The sequence below is a fragment of the Octodon degus genome, unplaced genomic scaffold (genome assembly GCF_000260255.1).
Source record: "Octodon degus isolate 3935 unplaced genomic scaffold, OctDeg1.0 scaffold00092, whole genome shotgun sequence".
In the NCBI taxonomy this organism is placed as follows: domain Eukaryota; kingdom Metazoa; phylum Chordata; class Mammalia; order Rodentia; family Octodontidae; genus Octodon; species Octodon degus.
The window spans coordinates 2,808,392-2,818,156 of NW_004524668.1; the positions used below are offsets into that span (position 1 = coordinate 2,808,392).

The 9,765-nt window shown below is 48.2% G+C and overlaps 1 protein-coding gene across 2 annotated transcripts in view; it reads left to right on the forward strand.

Annotated features, from left to right (window-relative positions):
- The window catches only part of Htr1d (5-hydroxytryptamine receptor 1D), a 24,391-nt gene extending 18,023 nt beyond the window's left edge, over positions 1 to 6,368 (forward strand). For both annotated transcript variants that reach the window (XM_023722537.1, XM_023722536.1), the window contains exon 2: positions 3,676 to 6,368. In XM_023722537.1, the coding sequence (XP_023578305.1) occupies positions 4,375 to 5,508 (1,134 nt within the window). In that variant the 5' untranslated portion in view covers positions 3,676 to 4,374 and the 3' untranslated portion in view covers positions 5,509 to 6,368. The remainder of the gene's footprint in view (positions 1 to 3,675) is intronic.
- Positions 6,369 to 9,765: the final 3,397 nt, after the last annotated feature.

The following is a 9,765-nucleotide window of genomic DNA, read 5'->3' on the forward strand; positions in this document are numbered from 1 at the left end:
AGTATGTGCCAGCATATTTGGCACGTGTGTGTGTGTGTGTGTGTGTGTGTGTGTGTGTGTGTTGCTGGAGATGAAACCCAGGGCCTTGTATATGCTAAGCAAGCACTCCATGACCACAGCACACACCCCATCCCTTATTTGATTTATTATTTGGACAGAATTTTTCAAAGTTGCCCAGGCTGGCCTTGAACTTGTGACCCTTCTGCCTCAGCCTTGCAAGTAACAGGGAGGCTACTTTTGCACCACCATGTCCAACTTAGCAGTCACTTACAGTTCGCATCTCCAAAGGCAACAGGTTATGGACAGTTTCCCCCAACTTTGTGCCGGATGGGGTGCGACAGCCACAGGAAAGGAAGTGGGCAGCTTCAGAATCCGGTTGCTTCCTGACAAACACCAGCCCAGGTTTCCTGCCCAAAGCCATCCACTGTCTGTCCTCCTTCTTCCCAAGATGTCACCAAGGCTTGCATACTCACCAGCTCTAGCCCACACCCTTAGCTGAAATGAGGTCACTGGAATGCTTGGAATGGCCTGAGTTGTGGGGCAAGAACACCAGCTTCCCTGGGAAAGGACGGCGGCGCCACCCTCACCCAGGCTGTCTGGAGGGAAGAAAATTCCAAATGGTCCAACCTGATTTCACATTTTTCATGTGAACCACAGTAGGAGGAAAACCAGCCAGAGGCTCTTGGAGTCCAGCCCTGGGCGAGTGGGGGCAGGAAGCTTCCTCACTGTCACCATGGCAGCCTAATCCTATGCCTTGAGGCTTTTCTTCCTGAAATTCAGCAATGTAGAGCCCCATAGAAATGTGAAGGGCTCTGGACCCAGTTCTGCTTCTAGCTGGGTGACTTCAGGCAGGTGACATCACCTCTCTGAGCATCCTTGGCCCGTTTGTAAGTTGGGGCCATATTGCCCACTTGATGGGCTGGACATCTCTTTGTAAGCCCTAGAGCTAGCTCAGTGCTGGAATATAGCAAGAACTCTAATATAAAAAAAAAAAATTATGATGGTGATTTCTTTCAAATTGTGGGATGTGTTTTGGAGTTGGTAGTTTAGAACTGGTATCTTGAATTGAGGCTTTGTCCCTCTCCAAGCAGATTTATTTTAAATGAAGCACCCACAATATGGGAAGTGCGAAAGAACAAACACATCGCTGGTGTAGTGTCTTAATGTTTAAAATTAGCCAATCCAGGGGCCGGGGAGATGGCTCAATGGAATAAGCGCTTCCCTGGCAAGCGCAAGGACCTGAGTTCAATCCCCGGTTCCACAAATAAATAAATAAATAAAAATAAATAAAAAGTAAAGTTAACCAATCCAGGTGGAGGTTGTGGTACATGCCTGTAATCAGGAGGATTGTGAATTCACAGCCAGGCTAGGCTGTGTAGAGGAGGCTGGGGCAGGAGGATCACAAATGCCAGCCCATCTATACAACTTAGTGATTTAGTGAGACCCTGTCTCAAAAGACAAAGGGCTGGGGATGTAGCTCAGTAGGAATGGCCTGGGTCCAATCCCTGGTAGCACACACACCCCACAAGAAAAAGGGGAGGAAGAAAGAAAGAAAAAAAAAGAAAGGAAAGAAGGAAGAAAGGAAGAAGAAAAGAAAGAAATTAAAAGGAAGAAAGGGAGAAAGCATAGACTCAGAACCTTGTACACCAAGGCCCGAGCTGAGCTGTGGGTAACGGGGTTCTGACGGTAATGATTTCTGGCACCCAGGCACTGCCTGTTGGGCTCCATGGCCTGGGCTGGGGTTGTGCCAGAGATGGCCCTGTGCTGACTGTCCTTGGCTTGCCCTCCCTCATTCATACCAAGCCCTCAGAACCCTAAGGTGCTCCGCTGTCAGAAGCACACGAAGGAGACATAATAATAGTGTCCAAGACGTCTTTCTTGTGGGCCAGGCAGAGACCCCTATAATACTAACACTGTGGGAGAGTGAAGCAGAAGGATCACAGTTTGGTTATTTAGTGAGATCCTGGCTGGGGAGATGGCTCAGTGGAATAAGTGCTTCCCTGGCAAGCGCAAAGGTCTCAGTTCAATCCCTGGTTCCACCAAAAAAAAAAAAAAAAGGTAGTGAGATCCCGTCTCAGAAGAACAAGGTAGGTAGAGGGATGTAGCTTAGGGCAAAGGCCCTAGGTTGAATCCCCAGTACTAAAAAAATCTTATGAAAAAAAAAATCTATATATATTCACAAATTTAATTTGTTCTATGACTTTAGAAAAGACTGCTACATTTGTGTTTGTGTGGGAAAGATTGCTGCCTTCGAGTTCACCCTCAGATACAGATTTAGCAAACAAAAGCGAAGTTTTGCTCAATATTTCTGTTTGTCAACCAAACTGTTTACATGCAGAACCAAGGTGCCACTGAATGGAAGCATGTATTGGTGTCTATGGCCAAATTTCCACTTTCCATTTGGAAAGTTGAATGAATTTTCTGGAGTTAACCTTCCCCTGGTGAAAACTATTCAAGGACTTTAACTTTTGCAGTTAATTTCTTTGCTTAACAAGAAAGCGTTTTTGTCGTGTTTTTTTTAAAGAGTCATTCAGGGCTGTGGAGATGGCTCAGTAGAATAAGCACTTCTCTGGCAAGCATAAGGGCCTGAATTCAATCCCCGGTTCTGCAAAAAAAAAAAAAAAAAAAAAAGATTAAAAAAAAATAAAGAGTCACTCATTCTTACTCTGGGAAATTCTTTTTATTGGACAGGGAGATGGCTCAGTAGAATAAGCACTTCCCTGGCAAGTGCAAGGGCCTGAGTTCAATCCCTGGTTCCACAAAAAAAAAAACAAACCCTTTTTGTTTTGCTTTGTTTTTTTAAAACAAGTTAAACTCTTTATTGTGAAATTGTACAGGAAAGTATTCTAAATGTTGTTATGGAGTTTTAAATATCCTTCAGTAGTAAAAATGCTTTCCCTACTTCAGGACAATATAGATTCAAATATCTTCAAGGACACTTGAAAACCAGAACTTTAGGTATAACATCAAAAACTGAGATGCGAGAAATTCTTCCAGAAACTGTTTCTTTGTGTGGTTCTATTTCTATTTATAGTCTGTTAAAAGTAGGAGGGTTTGGGCCCAGGGAGATGGCTCAGTAGAATAAGCACTTCCCTGGCAAGCACAAGGGCCTAAGTTCAATCCCCGGTTCCACCAAAAAAAAAAAGTAGGAGGTTTTGACAGTTGATAATGCAACTGTGCGAGTTAAACTTTGGTTTATTTAAGAAGTGAAACAGAAAACTTTACAAAGTTGATTACAGGGGGAAAAACAAAAAAAGTTATTCTGGGAAATTTGAAAATTCAAATGAGTAGAGGAAAAGACTCCTCCACAATCCCTAGAGAAATACATCACACTAATCTTGTGTTGGGGGGTATGGCCTTCGTGTCCTCCTGTGCAGTTTTATTTAATTTAGTTTCCACTGCTGAATAAACAGAACATGTTTTCTGATTCACAATTGACAGAGCAGGTTTCATTTGTAACGAGCCTGTGATGCTTCCAATAGTGAGGATACTTGGTCCCCTCTGGGAACTTGGGAACTGTGGGGGTTAAGCCCATCCCCCTCCTCTGTATTCTCCCAACACCTTTGGGAAGGCCAATTTGGCCACACACTGTCTTAGAATTTCAACCTTCAGAAAAAAAATCACCCTTCTAGAGCCTAACTTTCCTTTTTTTTTTTTTTTTTTTTTCCTTTTCAGCCCCAGAGCATCAGAACTCATGTTCCTCTGGGTAAACTGATGGTGATCTATTTGTTTCAGCTTCTCCCAGCTCATGCGTTCTTCAGGCCTTGGTAACTGGAATGTTTTGTCTGTTCAGCCTCAAATCCGACAGTGGGATGGAAACCAAAGTGAAGTGTCCCAAGATGTGTCGGGATGAATGTGAGAAAGCTGAGCCATTGCCTAAGCTGTTTCTCTGAATCAGCTGGTCTTCTCTGTCTCTAGTTTTAAAAGTTCCCTGGCAGTAAACTGAAATCCAGAATCTCCATTGTTGGGGGATGGGAGAGATTTTAAAGTTTTCGTGAAAAATGCTGATCTCTTAAACTGCGAACGCAACCAAGATGCCAAAAGCAAGAACCCCAGAGTGCTGCCCACCTCTCTGTGGTACCGCATCAACTGCCTAACAAACCCAGCATGAGTCCACTGGGCTGGACCATCTGCTGGGCAGAGTTCCAGAACAGTGAGACGTCTGTGGATTCACTGGGTTTAGGACAGACCTGTAGCTGCCAGCTGGTAGCTGCGTTGGGGTTCTTGAAATAGCCAAGTCTGGAGGCCTGTGATCTGCCCTCACACACGGTGCCCACCAGCACGAAGCAGAGGAATGACCTTGCTCTAATGTCAGGACAGTTATGAAAGGAGGAGCCCTGTGTGTGGAAACCTGGGAAGAGACAGCCACCTAGCATGTCCCCCACAAACCAGTCAGTAGAAGGCCTTCTTCTCCAGGAGGCCTCCAACAGATCCTCAAATGCTACAGATACCCCAGGGGCTTGGGACCCAGGGATCCTGCAGGCGCTCCAGATCTCCCTTGTAGTGGTCCTGTCCATCATCACGTTGGCCACTTTGCTCTCCAATGCCTTTGTCCTTACCACCATCTTACTCACCCGGAAGCTCCACACCCCGGCCAACTATCTCATTGGCTCCTTGGCTACCACTGACCTCCTGGTTTCCGTCTTGGTCATGCCGATCAGCATTGCATACACCACCACCCGCACCTGGAGCTTTGGCCAAATTCTGTGTGACATCTGGGTGTCTTCAGACATCACCTGCTGCACGGCCTCCATCCTGCATCTCTGTGTCATTGCTCTGGACAGGTACTGGGCCATCACGGATGCCCTGGAGTACAGCAAGCGCCGCACAGCCGGCCACGCGGCGGCTATGATCGCTGCCGTCTGGGTCATCTCCATCTGCATCTCCATCCCCCCGCTCTTCTGGCGGCAGGCCAAAGCTCAGGAGGAGATGTCCGACTGCCTGGTGAACACGTCTCAGATCTCCTACACCATCTACTCCACCTGCGGGGCTTTCTACATCCCTTCCGTCCTGCTCATCATCCTATACAGCCGCATCTATGCCGCCGCCCGCAGCCGCATCCTGAATCCGCCCTCGCTGAGTGGCAAGCGCTTCACCACCGCGCATCTCATCACTGGCTCTGCCGGCTCCTCACTGTGCTCGCTGAACCCCAGCCTCCACGAGGGCCACTCGCACCCCGGCTCCCCGCTCTTCTTCAGCCACGTCAGGATCAAACTGGCCGACAGTGTCTTGGAACGCAAGAGGATCTCCGCCGCTCGGGAAAGGAAGGCAACCAAGACCCTGGGGATCATCCTGGGGGCCTTTATCATCTGCTGGCTGCCCTTCTTCGTGGCGTCTCTGGTCCTTCCCATCTGCCGGGACTCCTGCTGGATCCACCCGGCCCTCTTTGACTTCTTCACCTGGTTAGGCTATTTAAACTCCCTCATCAATCCCATCATCTACACTGTGTTCAACGAAGACTTCCGGCAAGCATTTCAGAAAGTGGTCCATTTCCAGAAAGCCTCCTAGTCTAACTTGGTGGTGGTGACTCTTGCTAGCTTTTGTGTCCAGTGACCCAACTGGGATTGTCTTTGTTGGTTTTTCTGAGACTCGGGTTAATTCATGATCTCTTGGGCCTTGGGGCAATCAACCATTGTTCTGTGCTCTGTTTTCTGTGTCGTCTTCTCTTCTGAGTCACCCAAAGCCGGGCTGCTGTGTGAAGGGGGGCAGGACCGAAGACTTCCCTTAACTTAATATTTCCAAGGTTCCTCTGGGGTGGAAGAAACATGACCCACGGGATTCAGGTGAGCAACAGATGCTGCAGGGAAGATGCCAGGCGCAGAGAGAAGGTTTTGTGGGCTCCCTGCAATTTGCAAGAGGCTTAGTGGAGGGTGGGTAAGATTAATGACCTGAATTGGAAGAGAGCTGGAAGCCAGGAGAGAGGGGCTCCTCCCCTTGGCATGCCCCAGTTAGAAAATAGCACCAGGACTTTCTTCCCCCGTCTCCTTACCCTGCATCTTTCCCAGCTGTTTATGTGGAGAGAGGCAGCGAGGACATAGTAATTGAAGAAGAATCCAGAAAGTGGGGCAGGGGAACCAATGCACTTTTCCTTCTTCCCAGTACCCCAGACCATTTTGGGTTAAAAACCATGATCACCCCACTAAAGATTGGACTCCCCTCCAAGTTTTTAGAGGGCTGAATTCTCCCAATCTGATTTTTTTTCCTAGATTAATTTTTTACATTCCATTCTCATTAGAGATCTTAAAGTATTGAGTCTTATCAAATAAAGAGCACAAAACATCATGGCCAGTACATCTTTGGGTGATTTTGATGTAAACACTATTTACTCAGGGGCCGGAAAGATAGCTCAGCAAACTAAAACACTTGCTTAGGCAAGCTTTGGCAAGCACAGGGACTGAGGTTCGATTCCCAGCACCCCATGCTGCGCCAGCCCCACCCCCAGGGCAGGCTGAGCTGGCCACAGGATTACTATGAGTCCCAGCCACAGAGTGAGACCCTGTAATAACCAAATACATTAAAAAAAAATACTATCAACTCAGAGTCTCCTGAGAGCCCACCATATGCCACACTCAGGGTCCCACTGGCGACAGCATCAGTGTCCTGCTGTGTGAAACTCAGGCCTGGGCTGGGGAATGTAGTGCAGGCGTATGGAATTCACCTGACATGGGTAATGCCCTGGGTTCAATCCTCAGGAACCCCCACCCCAATAAAAATAAAAAGAAAGGTAATCTCAGGACCTGGTGCCAAGTGCTTCCTCGTTCCACCTAGGAGAATGTTCACACATTTCCTAACCTCTCTTTGCCTCATTGTCTTTAATTATAAAATAGGGACAATAATAACAAGTTCTTGTATTAATGAATGCAGTGCTTGACACAAGCCTGTGAGCTCCTATTAGAGCTGCACAGATTGATCTTCTCGAGGTCAAGCAGCAGTAAAAGAAAAGAATAGCTACTTGTGTTGTTGTTGTCTGTTTTCCCAGGAACAGACCCCAGGGCCTCAGGCCTGCAGGGTAAACTCTACCACTAAGCTGCACCCAACACAATGGCAACCGTTTATTAGGTGCCTGTAATACTTCTTGCATCCATTTCTCATTTACTCTTTATCCTCATTTTCTTTTTTTCTTTTTTTTAAATATTTATTTATTTATTTGTTTGTTTTGTGTGTGGCCAGCTTAGCCCACCAGGGGGCAGGCGGGCTGGCATGTGGTGCTGGGGGATTGAACCGCGGTCCCTGTGCTTTGCTTGGCTTAGCTTGTTCTAAGTAGGTGCTTTAGACCACTGAGCCATCTCACCAGCCCTATCCTCATTTTCTAATACTGGTTACTGAACAAAAGAGTGCTCTACTACTGAGCTACCTCCTCAGCCATTTTTTTTTTGAACTGGGGATTGAACTCAGGCCCTTGTGCATGCCAGGCAGGCACTTATTCTACTGAGCCATCTCCCTGGCCCATCTCAGCCCTTTCTATTTTTATTTTTTTTTTAATTTGGAGACAGGGTTCAGCTAAGTTGTCCAGATAGAACCCGAATTTAAGATCCTCCTGCCGTAGCCTCCCTAAGTGCTGAGACTACAGGCTTGCACCACTGTTCTGTATTTTCCCTTTCTATTTTGAGACAGAATCTCTCTTAAGTTGCCTACGTTGGCCTCAAACTTGTGCTCAGCCTGCCTCAGCCTTCTGCATGACTGGCACTACAGACATGTGCCACTGTTACTGGCTAAAGAAATGTGTTGTGATTAGGGAAGGCTTTATAAAGATAATACTTGAGCAGATCCCTGAAGGGTGAGCTCTGGGGCCCTGGAGGATAAGGGGAGGAAACTCAGATTCATCCTCCCACGGGAGAAGGCCCAGAGCAAAGAAGACAGGAATGGGTGGGCCATGGGAAGAGAACAGGAGTGAGCTTAGGATGCCCGGACCAGTCCTGCTGCATGTGGGGGTGGGGGTAGGGTCTCTGGCCACAGGGAGAAGAGTACAGCAGAATACTAGCATTATAGTCTGGCATTGTGGCATACACCTGTAATCCTAGCACTCAGGAGGCTGAGGCAGGAGGATCCATACAAGTTCAAGTGCAGTGTGGGCTGCATAATGAATGTAAAGCTAGCCTGAACTGTGTAGCGAGACTCTGTCTCAAGAAACTAAACAAAACATAGACTACTGGGTGTCAGGAGGGAAGGGCGTGTTTGAGAGAGGAAGGGGTCTCATGCAGATCCTGAAGTTTGTGCTGAATGTGTCACAGCGTGGTCCCTGGGCCACCTGTATCCGCCCACTCCCCCACCCTGGGGGAGCTTACAATAGAGTTCCTGGTTCGAGTCTCAGCCCCATTGAATCAGAACCTCTGAAGAAGAGGTCGGAAAGTCTGCCATGTGTCTATTTAATTTAGAAACAGGGTCTTGCTATGGTGCCCCGTGGTCCCAGATTCCTGGGCTCAGACCAACCTCTTTGCCTCAGCCTCCTGAGTAGCTGCACCAGGTGATTCCATGTCTCTAACCTGTGGGAGCCCAGAGTTAGTGCCCCACTCACATGCAGATGCCCTGGGCGTGCTCCTTGCTCTCCTCTATACCTGCCGCTCTTCTTGCCCTTCGCACTCTTCCCTTCGCTACCTTCCTCAGAGGCTTGCTTGTCCCCATCTCCTCTGTCTTGCCTTGAGCCATCTTCCTGGCCTGGGGAAGCTCTAGAATCCTGAGGCTACACAAGAAGGAGCAGCGCGGCACCATGGGTAAGAGCACTCGCTTTGCTATCTGCTCCTGGGAACCGAATCTCAGACATGCCGTGTCCCAGCTGTGTGACCCGAGGTGAGTGGCCGGCCTTCTCTGTGCCCGCTTGCTTCCGCCATCCAGTGGGGCTGTCCGTATCTAAGCCACACTTTTTGTAAGCGTTGAATGAGGAAGTGAGCGTGAAGAGCTTGCTTAGTAAAATGTCACAGAGAGCTTTGGGCCACCTCCTGAGAGGCCTTTCCTGACTGGGACAAAGATTAACAACCTTTTTTAAAGCAGCTGTTCTGTAGCTGGGCCTGGAGAGGAACACACCTGTAATCCCAGCTACTCAGGAAGCAGAGGTAGGTGGACCACAAATTCCAGGTCAGCCAAAGCAATTTATTTTATTTTGTTTATTTATTTTTATGTATTTGTACAGGGTCTCACTATGCAGCTCAGACTCGCAGTGATCCTCCTGTTTTCACCCTCCCCAGCTCTGGGATTACAGGTGTGTGCCAACATGCCTGGACTTGGTGGCGTGGGGGCAGCAGGTCATGTGGTGCGAGGATTGAACCCTGGTCCCTGTTCTTGCCTAAGCAGGTGCTTAGTCTGCTGAGCTATCTTACCAGAGACTCTGCTTAGCATAAAGTTTTAAGGGCCAGTGAGATGGCTAGCCCAGTGGCGTAAAGTGCCTGCTTAGGCAAGCCCAGGGATGGTGGTTTGATCCCTGGCACCACACTCCATGCCAGCTCCGCCCCAGGGCAGGCCGAGCCGGCCACACACACACACACACACACAGATTTGTTTAAAAATAAAATTTTAAAAGAGGGCAAAGCAGAGCATTGCTGAGCACGAGTGAGGTCCTGATCCTGGGGGCCTGGGGGCCAGGGGTGGGGGTTAAAAAACCAAAAACATTTTTATTGAGATATAATTCATGGGCCGGAGAGATGGCTCAGTAGAATAAGTGCGTCCCTGGCAAGTGCAAGGGCCTGAGTTCGATCCCCAGTTCAAAAGAAAGAAAGAAAGAGAGAGAGAGAGAGAGAGAGAGAGAGAGAGAGAGAGAGAGAGAGAGAGAGA